Source organism: Pholcus phalangioides, unplaced genomic scaffold (assembly GCF_987345545.1).
Source record: "Pholcus phalangioides strain wild (caught in Gottingen) unplaced genomic scaffold, Ppha-v1.0 ptg000007l_1, whole genome shotgun sequence".
NCBI lineage: Eukaryota > Metazoa > Arthropoda > Arachnida > Araneae > Pholcidae > Pholcus > Pholcus phalangioides.
Genome location: NW_028301600.1, coordinates 48,446,082 through 48,465,454, shown reverse-complemented (window position 1 = coordinate 48,465,454; position 19,373 = coordinate 48,446,082). Strand labels below are relative to the sequence as shown.

Below are 19,373 nucleotides of genomic sequence, written 5' to 3'. Positions count from 1 at the left end.
CATCAAAAGGCAGTTTGTGAAGTGGATAGACGAGAATAATGTATTGTCGGATAATCAGCATGGGTTCAGGAAGGGGAAGTCATGTGTAACTAACCTCCTTTGCTTCTATGATTACGTGACTAAGGCTTTGGGTAAGAGCAAAAATGTCGACGTTGTTTACCTTGATTTCCAGAAGGCATTCGATCGGGTCCAACATGGCAAACTCTTGAAGCGTTTACACGAGATTGGAATAGGGGGCAACTTGCTGAATTGGATAGAATCGTGGTTAAGAGATAGGTCGCAACGAGTTATGGTGAACGGGGAATTCTCTGGTTGGACAGACGTCACAAGTGGAGTTCCTCAGGGAAGTGTCCTTGGCCCCATACTTTTTTCACTTTTTATCGATAAACTCGATCAGGGTATCGATGGAATTACTAGCAAATTCGCAGATGATGTGAAGCTAATGGGGGTAATCGGGAATGAAAGCGATAGGGAGTTGCTCCAGACCAACTTAAACAAGATTGCAGCATGGGCAAATGAATGGAGCATGACGTTTAGCGTAGATAAGTGCATGGTCGCTCATTTTGGTTCGAACAACCCACGGTTCTCTTACGAGTTGAATGGTGTCACTATCCCGGATGCAACTAGAGTCACCGATTTGGGAATTCTCATTGACGAGCGACTTAAGTTTTCTGAACATTGTTCAGCGGTTGTCAAAAAATCGAATAGAATGCTTGGTCTCATTTTCAAAAAGGTCTCTTCGCGTTCTCCTAAAGTCATTCTTCCGCTTTTTCGAGGCTTAGTTCGTCCTGGACTGGAGTATGCTGTAAGGTTTTGGAGACCATACCTACAGAGGGACATAGACTTGGTTGAAGGGGTGCAGAGAAGAGCTACGCGTGTCCTTATTGGCACACAGGGCTTGAGTTATGAAGAAAGACTTCATTTTTTGAATATGTTTACATTGGATGAACGCAGGTGTCGAGGAGATATGATCGAAGTGTTCAAAATTTTCAATGGGATGGATAGGATGGACCACGAACTTTTAGTACACCGCCAATCGACTGCTTTTACAAGGGGACACCAGTATCGATTGGTGAGGGACAATGCAAGGTTATGGTGTCGCAGGGAATTTTTCTCCAATAGGGTTGTTAATAAATGGAATAGCTTACCCCCGGAGGTAGTAAATTGTAACACAATTGACACGTTTAAAAAGAAATACGATAAACATGTTGGGGTAAATCGAGAAGCTATCCATTCTTAGAATAAGACAACCATAAGTATTCTTTATGGGCATCGTATAATATTTTATCATGTGTATATATTGTTTGTAATTTGTGTTAATTGCATTTTTAATTGGGTTGCTGTATTTTTGAAACATATGACAACCATATTTTTATGGGCATCTTTTTATCAGCCACCTCGTTGGGCATTTTGCCTGTTGTGGCGTTGTATTTGTATTTGTATTTGTATTTGTATTTATCCCATGCCCTGCTACTCATACGCAGATTATCTATAACTTTCCCAAATCATTGAAGATTTCCAGTCTGCCTACTGGCATGGTGGTAAGATGCTCGTCTACCGTCGTGAAGGTTGTTGTCAGGGTCCCGGGTTCGAACCCAAGGGAGGATATAGATAAGATATTTTCCCTAACGAGCTCGAGGCGACCACCGATAGACAGCACCTTCACTTCCAACCCATCTCACTAATGGCAGTAAATTGCAATATAGCGATATGGCCAGAGTTGGTGTTTGGTGAAGTAGTCTGCCTACGAATTGCAACTTGCATGTGACCGCCTGATGGAATGGAGTGATCTAAATGAACCCCCCCCCCACCACCACCACCAGTGTCCAAGAGTAAAACGTTGTTGATGAACATTGGCATTAATAATCCTGAATACAGCTATTCTATTTTTAACTGTATTATAACCTCCTTTGCAAAACATACAGACGTGGGTATTCAGGTGGACCAGAACTTGTCTACATCGGGGTACGCGAGGGCCATCGCAAAACAAGAGAAATTCCGTCGCTTATTTGATAAGGAAGTGTTACCGGAGATGCAACGGTGAGAGGCACTTATGTGAGCTTTTAATGCATTTTTCAGGCCTATCTTAGAGCACGCATCGCCGGTTTGGAGTTCCCACATGACTGGTGACATCGATCTATTGGAAAGAACTCAGAGACGATTCACTAAGCACTTGACTTACTTATACTATCGTTCATATAGTGAACGTTTGCGAATTTTGGGTGTACATTCTTTGGAATGTTGCCGTCTCATTATTGACTTACACACCATGTACAAAAAATACACGGTCTCACATATACTTCATGCTTTTCAGAGATAATAGAACTGATAAACTCGCGCACTAGAAGACATCCATTGTGTATACACATCCCTTTTGCAAGACGAAACTGCCCGAAGTGCTTATGTCGGGGGTAGAGTTTGGAACAACCTACCGTCAGACTTGATCCTGTGTGTCCCATACATATTTTTGTTTTGTAAGCATCTTTCTACATTTGACATATCGACTCTCCTGACAAGGTATTATTCTCATTTAACAAAGCTTGTTGTAATAACAGCGCCCTAGTGACCGATTCATTCATTGTTCCAAGTATCTACGACTAAGAACGGAATTCGACCTTGATGGCCCGTTACAAGCAGACTTTCACTTCGAGACTTTCTTTTTTTTCTTCAAATATTTATCAATAGAAAATTCATTCAAATGGTGGCCTTTTAAGATAGTGCTATGAACTTCCTATTTTTTGATATGGAATATAGGAGACTAAAAAAAATTCAACTCGGTAGAGATCATTTCGGGAAAACCTTTTACTTCACTCTGATGTTCTTGAAATTCTCATCTTCCATTTGCGTCTGTTGCGACATGAATACTTACATAGGTAGCACTTACCTATTGTCTAGTATTTGCTTTTTTTTTTAACTTTGTGTTAAGTTGTAGAGGATTTCAATTACCGTATCTTTCTTAGTTATTCACTCTAACGAAGAGAAAGAAACTACCTGTCTCTTATATAGTATTGAGATTGTTATTGTTGTTCTTTCCTGCTTACGCTTCTGCATTGTATGTATTTTTTTTGTGTCTTGTGAGTATGTATTCTTGTGTCAAGTTGTATGTTTCTGGGTTTACATTTTGAGTATGAATATCTGTATCACGATGCGAGTGCGACGTTATGAGTTGTTGATTCAATTATATTAATAAATAAATCAAAAAGGTGATTAGCGTCGGACAGGTGCAGAAGAATATATAAAAAAATTCGTGATACATCGCCTGTCACAGAGAGGGCAGTGGTGGTTAAAATGGTTGCAACCCAACACAAAGTAATAGCGAGCCTGCAAAATGGCTGATGTGTAGGTCCTGTTATTAGAATCTTTGAGATACAACTCTGGGTAGAAGGAGTAATGAAGATATCTGTAAAAAGTATGAGTTGCTGAGGGAAATTTTCTGGGCAAATTTATTCACAAAAATATCAATCACGGACTCAAAGACCAGTCCCAAAGAATAAAGGGTGCTATTTTGTTCCAAATTACGCAGGTTCGTTAGGAAGAAATTCTGACAGAAAGTTACAAAGCCGGTTTTCCCAGTCATGTTAAGTATAAAGACAATTTTATATAAAGTTTGAGTATATGATTCTGCGAATTATTTATTTCATCCAACCATTTGTGAGTACGTTTAAACATATTGAATGCAACTTGAAGGCTTCCGAACTCCATGTATATTATATGGGAAACGGTGGACATCCGGGTATCGTAACTTTTTTAATGAAGTAGAGTTGATTATAATGAAGTTGGGATCGAAAACACCTGAACCGACATCCCAAATTTCTGAGCCGAAAAGAAAGGGCGGGGGGGGGGGGGAATAGTTAAATCAAAAACCCTGATTTTATCTCTAAAATTTTGCAACCGTATTAATGGGGAAGAGTATAAGAATTCATTGATGCGCAGTTTGGAAAGGGAGTATGCCTGGGCGATATGCCTCGTGAAGGACCCATTGTAGTGGGAACTAATCCCTAAATACTTGTAGTGGGAACTAATCCCTAAATACTTGTAGTGGTTAACGCTTCTATTTCGCCACCAAGAAAATAACCAACTAAAAGTGTCGGGGAGTTTGAAGGCCTTCCAAAAAACCACGATTTTGGGTTTCGATAGGTTTACCTCAAGATAAGGGCTGTTGAATAGTCTACTTGTTAACTAGAAGAAGACCCTTTAATTGCTTCATTATGAGGACTTGAAGGAATCGACTAGGAGTATAGGCTTAAAGTCTAATCTGCACCTTCTCGTGGTGCAACCTGTAAGTAGCCATGTTTAACACGTGGTGAACGGACGCGGATGGGCTTCCTCGAACCCGCACTGGCCAGCGTGGAGGATTACGGCCAAAAACCCTCTAAAAAGAAATATGAACTCTGTCAATACATCAGACAGAGCAGAATGGAAAAATTTAGAGGAGACCTTCATCCAGCAGTGGATTGAAAATGGTTGTTGTTGATGATGAAGACCTCAAGATTCATGAACAAATGCCTTGAGTTCGTTAATCAGCCGAATCTATTTCTGGAATGTGCTAGCAGCACAATATCACCGGCCAAATCCAGGACATTCACCGTTTCGTTGAGGACCGAGACGCCAGAATCCTCCGAGAAAAGGTCTACAAGAAAATCGTCGATAAAGATATTAAAAAGAGCAAGACTGAGAGGCCACAGCCCCATTTTACCCCTTTTAGAGTACAAAACTTCTCGGATAGTCCAGAATGAGTGAGAACTATGCCATGGTTTGAATTATACAGACCAACTTTTGCGTAAACAAATTTGTAGCTCAAACTAAGACGAAAAAGTTCAGTAAAAAGTAAGTTTCTATTCTTATTGAGTCAAAAGCGGCCTTGAAATCCACGAAAAATTCAAAAAGTTTCTGACTGTCCTATAAGAGGGACTTTTGAATCAAGGTGTTCAAAATGAGACTATTGTCTAAAATTGAGCACCCGCATCTAAACCCAGTCTGAAAAGTGGATAAAAGTATCATTGACGGAAAGCCAATTTTTCAAGCGATCGTTCAACACGGTAACATGATTTGGAAATTGTACACAAAAGTGAGATGGGACGGTAGTTTTGTGGGTTTTGGAGGCATTAAATATACAGAAATATTTTCAAAATTATTGAAAGAAATATTTTCATAGTAAATGGAGATTCATTTTTTATGAAAAATAATAATTTCGGAATTGATGGAAGTTTATATTTGATGGAAAAATAATAATTTCGGAATTGATAGAAGTTTATATTTGACGTGGAAAAATAATTTCAGAATTAATGAAAAAATTTATATTTGATGGAAAAATAATTTCAGAATTAATGAAAAAATTTATATTTGATGGAAAAATAATTTCAGAATTAATGGAAAAATTTATATTCAATGGAAAAATCGTACAATATATAAAATTCTCAAATAATATAGAGCTCCCTGTCTACCTCGGAACCCTAGGCCCATGGGCGGAGATACGGGGCATGGGGGAGTATTGCCTGCCCCCCCACCCCCCAGCGTCAAAGGTGGAGTCGACTGACCTAATGTATATGAATTGAAATCATCATCGTGCCCCCCCCCCTAAAATAATGACCATGCACCTCACTTCCCCCAGACTTTCAATTCTATCTGCGCCTATGCCTAGGCTCCATTGGGTTCACACGTTAACACGTCACTGTGTGAATCCAGATACCGCGGTACGACTAATTGGCCTTCGGGCTTCATGGAATTTTTTTTTTTGTCAGCAATGTGTGTAAGGTCGATGATTCCTAATCTATGCTGCTTTGATGGGCATTGTTTTCGGAAAGAAAAAGATGTAAACTAAACGTTTTCTTAATTTGTTTTCAAATATCTGGCCATATACGTACTTGCTACGTTCCATGTCCAAAGTACAGCGTCTCCACGAAGCTGGCCAGCAACTGGTCGATCACTTCGTGAAGTGGCCGGTGTCTGATATCTGGTTACTGTATAGGCAACCATTTTGTGAAGATGCTATATTTTTCAAATTGATTTATCTTTGGTGTGGTTTCAGACTACTAAGATACTACAATAAGCAGTTCTGGCTTTTGTTGGACGTGAGTATTTCTTTGTCACGTTTATCGCCACCTTTCTCGCGATGCAGTGTTTCTAAAAAGTATCCATTAAGTGACAGCCATAGACTTTAGATATAATTAACATAGAATATAAGATTATACGTTATAAGATTAATAGACGTAAGATATTATTACTCTGTGGTGACAGCACGTTCCAGTAAGGAGCTGGATACGCCCATACGTGTAGTTTTGCGAAACACCTAATGCGTTTTTTCTTGAATGTCTGAGTTTCGATACTGGGGAGTTGAGTTCATCATAAACAGTAAAATAAAGTGATCATTCAGGTCTTCAATTCCTACCACTACCCTTTGTCCAGAATGATGAGGAATATTCAGACCAGGGTCGTCATTTCAACTTTTCCGGGGGGGGGGCAAAGAACATGTACTCAATGTATGTATATATATATATATATACCATTTTTAGTGTATTTTCAAAAGCCGGGGGGGGGGGGCAACGGCCCTCCTGACCCCCCTCTCAAATGACGGGTCTGATTCAGACTACTAAGATACTACAATAAGTGAACATGTTTTTTGGCCTGTGAAAATTTTAATAAACTCTCAGTTTTTTTGTTATACTAGGAGCTCTTTTATTCCTGCAGATTTTTTAAGCATTTGTAAATGACTACTTCCAGAAGGAGGAAATTTACTATTGCTATATAATCCCGTATCAGCGTGATCCCATTTTTGTACAATATATCTCTTACGAATTGGAGTGCAGATTTCTATTGCATGGAATGTACTTGGTATTCCATCTTTGATGTCTTTAAGAATAATATATATTTTACACTTATTGCTATTTGAAATGTTTATTGGCCACTGGTACGACTGTAATGCTCATAATCACAAGTTTTATCATAATAGTTTGTTAGAGAAAAAGAGCATATAAGGAAATTATGTGGGATACGAGACATACTTTGGAAATTTTTTGGATCATAAAAGATTACACCATACAACATGGAAAAAAAAAATAATAATAATGACTGGTGTATAACTTGCCTAAGAGAAATATCTCCTTCACAGAAATATGTAAAAATGTTTGACGTCACTCCTCCAGGACAACACGCGAGTAGTAGTAGTCCTGTTCCATGCAAGACTTCAAGGTTGAGAATTTGAATAAGACAATACGCGGACAAAGGCAGCAAAATGAACTGACTGCACATGCCTATGATTATTCCTAAAGGTCTTCGAATATGCTTCCATAGCTGTAAAGAAAAAAAAAACCCAACACGTCATTTAATAAAAAAATAATTGCGATTTATTGAAGCGTATCACATATAACGATTATTACTTTAGTTACTTTACACAACGTTTGTGCACGGTATTTTATCGCACTACAGAAGTGACCATTTAAAATTTTCATAACTTGATTATGGTTTCGAAAAAAGCAAACATTGGTTCATTTCTAGCATTTTCCCGCATGTTTTCGATGTAGTAAGTAGTGCATCTTGTTCATATTTTAACGTATCTTCTTCAAACCTGAGCCGAAACTAACCATTAAAAAACATTTTTTCGATCGATTTGTATTATTTTAAGTCAAAATGCCCTTTAAAAAGGAAAAACAATTATTTTCAAAAAAAAATATTAATTTATCAATTTGAGTCCTATATCTTCACTAGGGCCATTTGAGTTAGGTACCCTTACGTAAGTCTTAACTTGAAAAAAGAATCATTAAAACCATGTGAAACTATTAAAAACCGTTAAAAATGAAAGTACACGTATGTGTACCTCTGGAGCGAATAGGTTATTGTTTTTTTGTTGTTACAGTATTATGTTATTTGAAAAATAACAATTATTTCACTTAGCACATGCATCATATTTTCTGTATTACATAAAGAAATGTAAATAGAGAAAAATACTAATGTGCAAATATTAAAATTTTCGAAGTGCAGGACCAAAGACGTAAAATATACTTATTACGTATTTAAAATCCTGATTATAACTATTCAGTATCTTAATTGGTTATTTAGTACTGTTGGGCAATCGGTCGTACATCAGAATAACACATAATGCTTGATTACACTGGCCCGAATGAAGATCATGATAAATTTTAAAAAGTAGACAATATTACTATTATGTCGTAAGCAAAGTACAGTGTGTTGAAATTTTTGCCAAAATAATGATACGTTTAATGATGAAGATAAAAAGTGGGAATATTCCGGCTGTATTTGAATTTCATATAAACCTGCGGAAATTTATAGAACTTTTGATAATCTTGATGGATTTTTATCATGTGCAGTATAGATTGCGTCTTGATGTCCTAACCAAGGAAAAGGCAAATGATTTACCGTCTTTTACCTTCTATCAAGAAGACATCGCGAAAACAAAAATAAAAAAATCTTAAATCGCGTCGGTTATTGCTCTATTGCTTTATATGTTGGTTAGTACGTTCTATCCAATGTGATGGATGTCCTTCACTTCAGTTCACTGCCTCTTTCCGGTTTATAACTTTCACAATCCTTAATTAGTCACGGGGAGTCTCTCCTGTTTGGAAATAAAATGAAAAAAAAAAAAAAAGAAACTAGAAGATGTGGAATGTGGTTCTGACCGTTGCGCGTACGGTGTAGAGATTTGCTGGTGAAATATGCAAACAAGCTGCAGGCGGTCTCGCCTTGATCGTCGTTTTGGAATGAATGACCAGTAGTAGCAAGTTCGCGTAAAGTGGGACGATGAAAGTGAAACATTGAAATATATATACACAGTATATTATATTTATTATTATTTTATTTGGCAAAAAACCAGTGAGAAGATAGCGACGTCATGCAAGTGACCTACACCTCCAGGCAAGTAGTGAAAGCTACGATGGCCGTGGTCCACTTCCGACAACAGCACTATTCTCTCCTCAGATAAACAACCGAGGTAAAGAAAGAAAGTAAGATCACAAAAAAGGGAGAGAGAGAGAGAGAGAGAAACATGAACTTACTATGAAAACAATAATGATCACGCGAGTTTTGATTGTAGGCCGATGGGTATTCATCAACACTTTTTACAGAGGAATATAAGTTTTTTTTTTCCTCCAAGAAACACATGAGTTGACCGGGGGGGGGGGGGGAGAAGAATCCAAATTGTTTAATTTTTTAAACTTATTGTTAGATATGCTATGGTTTTAACGAGATTTACGCATTTGTTTCTCAATAAAAATTAATTTGTTTAGTTATTTATTTTGTTCATTAATTCATTTTTTTAAATATCCTGCACAAATACCGTACATATAGTATAATGGATATATTTATTTTTTTATAGCACTCTTCATATCATAGGAATTTATTTGAATTAACTGTGGGTAGAAAAAAAATTGAATAACTTATATTTAAAGTATATGTAATATGTAATGAGACAGCAGCTGATTAATGACGATGTCAGTTGCTGTTATTTTAATTTTCCGATGAAAAAATTATATTAATTTGAAGTTTGAGAGAGAGGTACTCGGAAAGACCGAAAAACTTGAATAAAATAAAAATAATTTCTGTCGAATCTTCTTTTCAGCATATTCTTTCAGTATAGCACCGAATATTGTGTTATTGACTGCAGCGTTCTATGTTTCATCAAGATAAACCATGGATTTGGTGAAAAAAACAATTTCTCACAAGATATTTCTAAGTTTATTTTTGTTTCTGAATGAGATATAATCAGCAAGGAAATTCTAATTCAAAAGTTAATATTCCCATCAGTTATATACTAAGGATGCGAAAAGACTAGTTACTAATTAATTATGTAACTTTAGCTCATGCAGTTGATGAATAGTCGGCGATGTTCTTGGAATCAGATCTGAATCTCTTTACCTCGCTCTAATCTTGGGGGCCATTTGCATTAATGCGATGCTTATTTAAATGAGTATAGCTATATATAGTGGGAAGCCAAAGGTATACGACTTTATGAAAAGAAAAATGTTTGAAATAAGAAGACTGTATAAAGTACTATAAGACAGAAAATCGAAGAGAATAATAATATTCTCGGGTGGCCTCGAAATGTTAATAAATAAAAGGCTCGAGAGAAGGCACACCACAAACAAGATTGAGTGATGAAATCCGACGGCTGGAGTTAACTGAATGACAATAGCAATACTATGACAAATAGAAAGTTCTATGGTACCATACAACTTTCTATAGCCCCGCTCCGTTCACATGTGTAAAAATATCCCGGGAATTTCCCGGTAACAGTCACGAACAAAGTTATCATTATAACGGACTTCTCGTTATAAGCGAGTTTTCCCTTTTTGCTCCGTGAGGATGTAAAATTGTTGAAAAAATATCTGCATTAAAACGTCTTTTAGATAATTTCGTTCTAATACAGGGTGGTTATAAATAAACCGGCACTACTCACAGTGCCGTCTTAACGCATGGGCCCACCCGGGCACGGCCCGGGGGCCTCAAGAGAAGAGGGTCCTCACAAAAATGAGATCAGGTTGAAATTTTCTAGAATTCACCAGGTAGGGCCACAGAAAAAACAGCTTGGCCCGGGGATCCATGTTGCTCTTAAGACGGCCCTGACTACTCACACGTATGTCGCGCCCATTCTGATGGAGGTATTTTGATGAAACTTGGTATATACAGTAGCATACATATATATGTCCATGGTGGAAATACGTCTGAGTAGTGTCAGTTTATTTATAACCACCCTGTATTAACGAATGCACAGAACTGTAGTCGTGAAATTGAGTTTTGGTCTCACAGAAGCCGATTCAGTAAGACATTTGGCATCAGCGATTTAGTCAACCAACTGAACAGTTAAAATTCCCAATTATTTTATCACTGCTCACTTCCATGGCTTCATGGACTCGTCAATATTTTTCTGTTAACCGGAAAGTTTTTTAGCATGGTTTTTTCAGTCATTCGAAAAAGACTTAAAACTGTTTCTGGTCCCGTGGTTTTTAGTCACTGGGGAGACAAAGTCAAATAAAATCATTATGTATTCCATGTGTATAGTGGGGAATCCAAAACATATGAATAGGAGGTTAAAAAATTAACTTTCCTGTGTGCGTTCTTTGTAATTAGTACCTCAGAGTTATTGTTACAATGAGCATGTACCATGATATATGAGTCATCATGTTTATTTCTCGAAGAGAGAAAAGAAAAAACTTGTATTTTTGAAAAAAACGTTACGTTAAAAAAAACGTTTTTACGTTATATAGCAAATGCTTCCTAATTTTTTCAACTCGATATAACCGAATATTTTTTTATCTTTAACATTAGCTATTTGACAATCACTTGGAAATCACTCGTTGTAGCGAGATTCTCGTTTTAAATCGCACTCTTACTGTACTACTTTTAGTAGTATATTAGTAAATTGTAATATTTTTCTTCTACTTCTGAGTGAGGGTTTATCAACTACTAATGTATAGGAAATTGCATATATCGATTGAATATTTATTTTACGATATAATAGAGAACTTCCTATTAAAGCTGATAAATAGTGGGACAATGTTTTAGTGTGACAGAAAACCGAATAATAAAAAGAAGCGTATGAACCAGAACTTTCAATATTCGAAGCAAATAGAAACGAAATAAAGATCATATAAGCGGTTTGTTTTTTTAATATTAATATTTATTTCCTTCATATTTTAAACTCGTTAAATGTTCAGAAGTAATTGAAAAATTAGCTGATGAAAAAACAAATCTTTCACGTAAACCATTTACTCGTGCGTAAATTTATTTCATATCCTTTCCCAATAGTATGAGGTCAGCGTCTTTGAATGTAGTAGTTTTTCAATAATTGTTTTTTCCTTTTTTTTGAGACGGCTTTTTTGAAATTCTTTCCATCGTTTATTTGTATCGAAACCACAATAAATGTTCTAAGCTTTTGCCAATCACGATAATAATCCGTTAAACTGATGATACGGTTGAACTAACCTTCAGGAGTTTCTTTCTCTTCGTTAGGGAATAACTAAGAAAGGTACGGTAATTGAAATCCTCTACAACTTGACACGAAGTTAGAAAAAAAAAAGCAAATACTAGACAATAGGTAAGTGCTACCTATGTAAGTATTCGTGTCGCAACAGACGCAAATGGAAGATGAGAATTTCAAGAACATCAAAGTGAAGAAAAAGGTTTTCCCGAAATGATCTCTACTGAGTTGAATTTTTTTTAGTCTCCTATTCCATATCAAAAAATAGGAAGTTCATAGCACTATCTTAAAAGGTCACCGGTCACCATTTGAATGAATTGTCTATTGATAAATATTTGAAGAAAAAAAAAGAAAGTCTCGAAGTGAAAGTCTGCTTGTAACGGGCCATCAAGGTCGAATTCCGTTCTTAGTCGTAGATACTCGGAACAATGAATGAATCGGTCACTAGGGCGCTGTTATTACAACAAGCTTTGTTAAATGAGAACAGTGCAGTCGTTCGTTTGACTTCAAGTTTGTTAAAAGAACGGTCACACGCGACACGGTTCGTTGCAATTGCAAGTTGAGGTTGTCCATTTCGAAATACTCGAAACCCCCCGAAGGAAATGACAAAAAGTTTGGTTTATGACAGATAAATTGAATGTCACGAAAAATCATAAAAATCGACTGCTGAAAATCCATTGTGACTTCCTTAAATTGTCTGGTAAACACAATGTTTTTTCTTTTTTTGATGATATTTTCGATAAAGTGTAGAGTATGAAAAAAAAAATGAATGCAAAGGTTTTTCCCAAAGGCAATTCCAGGTTGTGGTGTGTCGCAGGGAGTTTTTCTCCAATAAGGTTGTCGATAATCTCAATAATTGCAATAACTTACCTTCGGAGGTCGTGACTTCTAACACAATTGACAAGTTTAAAAAGAAGTACGATAAACATAGTGGGATAAATCGAGAAGCTATCCATACTTAGATAAGAGACAATCATAATCTTTTTCATGTGGGCAGTGTATTATATAGTATTAATTATTATTTCTTTCTTTCATGATATATGCTTTTATATTGGGTTGCTGTATTTTGGTTATGTTTGCTATCCATATTTTTATGGCCATATTTTTTTCATCCGCCTCATTGGGCGCATTCTTTTTACCTGTTGTGGTATTTGAATTTGTACTACCAGCTGTGCATAGAAATGGAAGAGATTTCCTAAGACATTGTACACCACGATTTTTAATCAAACACGATTCTTCATATGTATTAATCAACACTTTAAATTGCATGAGATAACGGAAGTCGGTAGAAAATAATAATTTTAATGGCTTTTACATAACCATTCGTATTCGTCTTGCTTAGTACATATATCCATCACAGTATCATATTTTGACCGTGCTCTTTTTTTTTTATCCCACACATTTATCTCATATCAACGCTAATAAGTATCGTTCCAAAACATGTCACGCAGATTTTTCTTTCACCAGAAAACAGAAACCAAGGACTCGACATTGATCATCTCTTCCCCGAATTCGGCACAGCCTCCAATGAACTTTTTAATAAATGGAAAATTGCCAACGAGAAACAAGTTCTTTAGTGATCTTTCAGTATTCTTGTTGTTTGTTCAATGTAGTGAAATAATTATTATGTATATAAATAGCATTTCCTTTCTATATTTCATTTTAAATGCTATTTGTCAATGTTGTTCTAATGGTTATTTATTAACACACTTCTGTGTCAATATATTTTTCTTAAAAGCCAATTTTTTTCCCTCTTCTTTTTTTTTTTTACAAGAATGAAATCCTCATTCCGGAAGGATCAACCGCAAGGTAGGATTAAATAACTTCGACATCAGTTAAGCAATACTTAAATACTGATTTATTGCCCAAAGATGCTTAAGTTTATTTTTATAACCTTTTTATTCGTACTAAGTATCAGTGCTTGTCACATGCTATGATACAACTCGTTTCGCGAAAACACGTAGACTCTAATTCGATTATATATCTATTTCAATTCAAAATTAGTTATATGAGTAAAATTGTGTCAAGATAGTGTGCAATATACGAACTCTAAAAGATAGAATTCCGAAATCTGGGCATTTTTATCCTGTTGATTTTTTTTAACTGCAGCTTTTATAGTCTTTTTTTACAGAAAATTGATTTCAATTCCTTTTTAATTTTAATTAGTCATTTTCTTCCACCGTTTGATCTAATTTTTCGAAATTGCATTCTTGATACGCACCACAATATACCAAATTACAGTCGGCTTACGAATTTTTCGGCCAACGAAGATTATTTTTTTGTGATTTTTCTGCCTCGGCTAACGAACATTTCCGTTGATATGTATGCACGTGCTAACCTAAACAGTCACGTCGTGAGCTGAATTTTAGCACCAATCATCACCAGAATTACTGTCACTCGAGTCATATTAACTCATGTCCACCTCGGAATATTTTCCAGATGTGCCATCAATTCACTTTCTGAGAGTTTTTGAACTGTTTCATGTAAAATGAAAGATTTGGCTAATAGAAAATGCATTGCAAAAAAAGAGCCTATGTTTTCAGAGCACGCGTTCTTTCAATGCAAGATTCTTAGCATCAAACTGGAAAGTCTGGACATATTCTAGGAACTTATCTTTTCCATTTGCATATTTCAGACTCAGAAATGAGCTAATCAAATCACAAATGGATGGGACACCTACAATACTGACTGGGTAGGGGCAACAACAGCTTTAGTAGACTAAAGTTAATGTTGGTTGTGTACATTAGTGGGAACTAAAGAGATCCTCGGTATCTCTTATCTTTTGGTAGATTCTCATTCATCCAATTTGAAGCTGTTCATTTTAGTCTTCAGTCAATTTTTGTCTTTTTTTTTTGTCTTCTTCGTATATACTTGGTGTTATAAAAAACTTATCTTCAAATTTTGGGCTGTTTCTGGAACGAAATAAGCGATTTCACATAGAAACCTATGGAAAATCATGTTTCGGCTAACGAACGTGATTCCGGAACGAATCATCTTCGTTAGCCGAGGTATCGCTGTATTTTAAAACATGGTGCTAATCACGAATATATAATCGTGAAAACGGTTACTTTAACCGACCTGGAATTTTACTCATTCATGACGACTGTGACGTCGATTTTTAATTGCTTCGGTGGACGCGAAAGTAGTCTGTACAATACCGAGATTTTAACCACGCTCAAATGATTTTAGTTTGAAAGGCGATAGCTATTGATATTGGTGTGTCTCATTTATCAACTGATCAATGAATGATAAAATTCGAACGTGACTTGAAGTAGAGGAAATGGAAGATTTATTTTTTTTGAATCTGAATTTTTTTTTAAGAAAAAAAATAATGAATGAGTGGATGACAAAAGGGTGAAAGAAACCAGTCCCAACCAGGCGCTTGCTTAACATCTTAGACAATGCGGATGACAGTTGATGAATAAGAAATCGGTTTTTCCTAACGTAACTATGAAAAGGATGATGACGATTGTTCTTGAAATCCGAGGAAAAGCAGTTTTCGAAAAATCAAAGTTGATAAAAAAAGGATGAATTATGGTACTTATGGCACTTATTACAGGTAACCCTGCCTACCTTTTCCTTTCTTCTATTTTTCAGCATGGTGATAAAAAAAACGACTGACATGTTGCGTACCATTAAAAACACGAAAAAGAGATAAAATAAAAGCATGTAAATTTTTGAGAATCAGAAATTTCTTGTAATGCAGTGTGTAGCAGTGGTCTCAAACTTTTTGAAGCGCGACCCCTTTTTTCGACAAGAATTTCATCGGTGACCCCCCATAGAGAGACCATATGTCCCGTTTTCTGGGAAATTCTTGCTTTTTCGAATGGATGGACATTAATTTCAGTAATCAATGATGAATGAAATCGAATTATTTTTCAAAATTTTGTTGGCAGAACTATTTTATTATGAGTGTTCAAACTACCCACGCGCGTTTTAGCTTTGAATCCTGCAGACGGTGTCAGCAGAGCAGCAAGTCAGTAATGAATGCACATCTTGCGCATCGTCATGGTGCAGAGTGGATAACCTAGTAACATAATCTTTTTCCAGATGTACCTGCACTTCCCCTTCTGTACGTTTTTGAATCATTTCATGTAAAATGAAAATGCTAATAGAAAATGCATTAAAAAAAGGAGCCTATGTTTTTAGAGCGCACTTTCTTTCAGTGCAAGACTCTGAGCATCAAACTGAACAGTCTGTAAATTCTAGGAGCTTATCTTTTCCATCTGTATGTATCAGACACAGAAATGAGGTGACCAAATCACAAATTGATGGTGGATGGGGCACCTGCGAACTCGACTGGGTTGTGCCAACACCAGCTTTAGTAGATTACAGCTGGTATTGGTTGTGTGTTTTTATTTTATAGTATAAAATAAAAATGTTTTCAATACCTCTCATATTTTAGTAGATTCTCATTCATCCAATTTTAAAGCTGTTTATTTTCGCCTTAATTTAATTTTTGTATTTTCTATTCTTGGTGTCTAAAAAACATATCTTTAAATTTTGGGCAGAACCTGGAACGAAATCTATGGGAAATCACGTTTCGGCTTACGAAGATTTCGGCTAACGACCATGATTCCGGAACGAATCATCTTCGTTCGTCGAGGTATCACTGTATGTATAAATACTTTAAAAGCGATTGATTCTTTCTGAATACCAATGAAAATTTTTTCTTGATCTGTTGATTGTTGTACATTGATGTTCAGCTGAGATGAGGCATTTTTTAGATTTGACATATTTTTACTTACGTTGCGAAAAAATAAATTTCTTATTCGAACGTTTTCATTTTGGAGAATATTTCGCGACCCCCCCTCCCCAGTTTATTAACGTGACCCCCACTTTGGAAACCACTGGGGGTATTGTAATAGAAACAATACGAGTTGGAAGACACTGTAAGCCTCAAAGAGTTTGGATTTAAAAGCTTCTACACTGCATGTAATATACAAAAATACAAAAACTGATAATCTCAATATCATTTCAGCAGAAAGACGGTTATTAAAAAGGTTCGTTATATTCTGAATAACTTTAAAAATGATATTGATAAACCACTTCGATTTCTTGGACTTTACAAAGAGTTCTTTATCCTAAATTAGAAAAGGATCTGTCTGATTACATTGTTCATCTACTGATTCAATGTTAGACATCCGTCACGAATGGAATAGCAGATCATAATGATTCGATAAACGTATTTTTTGACTACAGATATGAATCTTCTCTTACAGAAAAGATTGTAACAATACAAAGACACAACTATCATAAGTAAGATATGAAATTTATAGCGTAACAAGCAATAACATATACTTGGAAATCACCAACGAATAAGGCAAACACACGGAAAATACAAAACTTCTAATGTGTTTCGGCACACAGTGGTGTCTTGTTCAGAGGAAAATTGTATAACCACTAATCGCACGCTGACCGAGGATCCCACTTGGGTTGGTTACCAAATCTTAACTCTCGGTTGCTCAGCGGAAAGACTGACCACGACGTTTGAAGTGAACAGATGTACTTTTTTTCTACAGCAACCGTGTGATTAGTGGTTATATAATTTTTCTGTAATCCCCCACCGTGTGTCAAAATGCATTAGGAGTTTTGTATTTTCCGTGTATTTGCCGTATTCGTTGGTGATTTCCGCGTATTATTGGGAAAGGTTTATCTACTCTTCCAATAACATATAGTGATTATGTTATTGGATGTTATGTTAATAGATGGATCTATGTCGGTCCGTGCCCTCCGGGGCACTGAGCTAATGCGACAGGGCCTGGTCGTGCTCAGTTTGTTCTGTTCAGGTGGATTCGTGAAAAAAAACGTGGACCTTTCAACAATGAAAAATCATTTACCCCTAAATTATGGCTCACTAATTTTATAACTGCTTTGATGCTGAATAATTTAATTTAATATAGATCAAGACAAGCTCCTTGGCCCCAAACAAGGGTATGGTCGGAGAATATTCTCATCATTTTTGTTTTTTCATACAATAAAGACACTGTAGAAGGGGTCCGCGAAAAATCTGGCTTGGGGCCCGCCAAATATCCCATCCCAGTGGCACTGATGGAGGATGTGGTTGCCATGACACGTTCAAACAATATCTTTCGTTGGATTATTTCATTCTTCTTTGTAAATGAATAATTGAAGAGAGAGACCGGAAATGTGGTAAACGCAGTAACAAAAAAATAATTTTTTCCCGTGTCAAAACATATTAATACCAAGGTTGTCAACCTGGGAAACAATGTGAGAATCCAACTCACTCCAAGTAGGTAAAAAATGCATCGGTAGAGAGATGTCTTTTAACACGTTAGTTTATGGCGCCTAAAACTTGTTTTTCACTTACGACGCGTTTTCCAATTCCTGGTCTTCAATTATGCAGGATATTGCTGATTAATTTACTTCGCACGGATCTGGCATTGTTTTGCGATATCTGTGCGGGAATTCATGTTTTATCTCAAAATAATTATGATTATCTTGTAAGCCAATGGAATGATGAAGAAAATAAAATACGGTTCCAGGAACAAACAAAGCAAGATGAGTATAGCGTAATTAGTACAATAAAATGGTGAAAAACTGAACGAATATAAAAATAATATAGCTGGGAATCAATTAAAATTTTTAACTGGTTAATCAAAAAATTGTAATCGATTAATCGAATTTTAATCGAATATTTTTCACAACTATATAATATTAATTGATGCTATAAAAATGTAATTTATTAATTTCACGCACCTATTCGCTAGATACAAACAAGTATAGGAATAGACTAAGAAATTAAGGCTGCCGCTTGAAGCAATTTAATACTCGTATGCTGAACATATTTTAAAATCTGGAATTTCTTCATTTGGATCTCGTGGTTTTTTAAAATCGATTATTTTAGGTTAGTCACTGATTTTGAAACTACTTTTGATCATATGCTGTTACTTATTTTCCTTCAAACTCCTCCCAAATGGTGTTTGTGAGGAGAGGAACTGATACTTCTCTCCCAAGAATACGAACAACCACAGTTCATAGCGGAGACAATAAATTTTTGTCTTGCCTTCTAAAACTCCCACCAAACTCAATTTGAAAGTGAAACGATCACAATTTTTCGTTGAATGGACTTGCATTTCCCAATGCCGAAAAATTCGATCAAAATATTGATTCAAATGCTTTTAAATATGACCACTTCTCGAAAATGTTATACAGTATATTGGTACAATAATTTATAGGACATTTAATCAGTTTCGTTAAATAAATCAAGTCAAATTACTTACTTTTTACTCAAATTTTAATCGAATTTTAATTGATTGAGTCGATTAATTCAATTAAAATTTTTAACTGCTATTAACAATTGATCGATTAACCGACCCGATTAATCTATTAACCAGGCCAACAATAAAAACAATATTCCGGCTAAAAAAGTAATGTTTTTTTTCTGGGATTTGTTACAAACAGAAAAGTCAACCTCTAGTAA

At 35.8% G+C, this 19,373-nt stretch overlaps 1 protein-coding gene across 2 annotated transcripts in view; it reads right to left on the bottom strand.

Moving 5' to 3' along the window:
- The window catches only part of LOC149085404 (ileal sodium/bile acid cotransporter-like), a 71,841-nt gene that overhangs the window by 30,117 nt on the left and 22,351 nt on the right, over window positions 1-19,373 (bottom strand). Inside the window, exon 4 of one of the 2 annotated variants that reach the window (XM_089233403.1) lies at window positions 7,085-7,290. The exons of the other annotated variant lie outside the window; for it this stretch is intronic. Within the exon in view, the coding sequence (XP_089089529.1) occupies window positions 7,085-7,290 (206 nt within the window). The remainder of the gene's footprint in view (window positions 1-7,084; window positions 7,291-19,373) is intronic. 2 annotated transcript variants of the gene reach the window in all.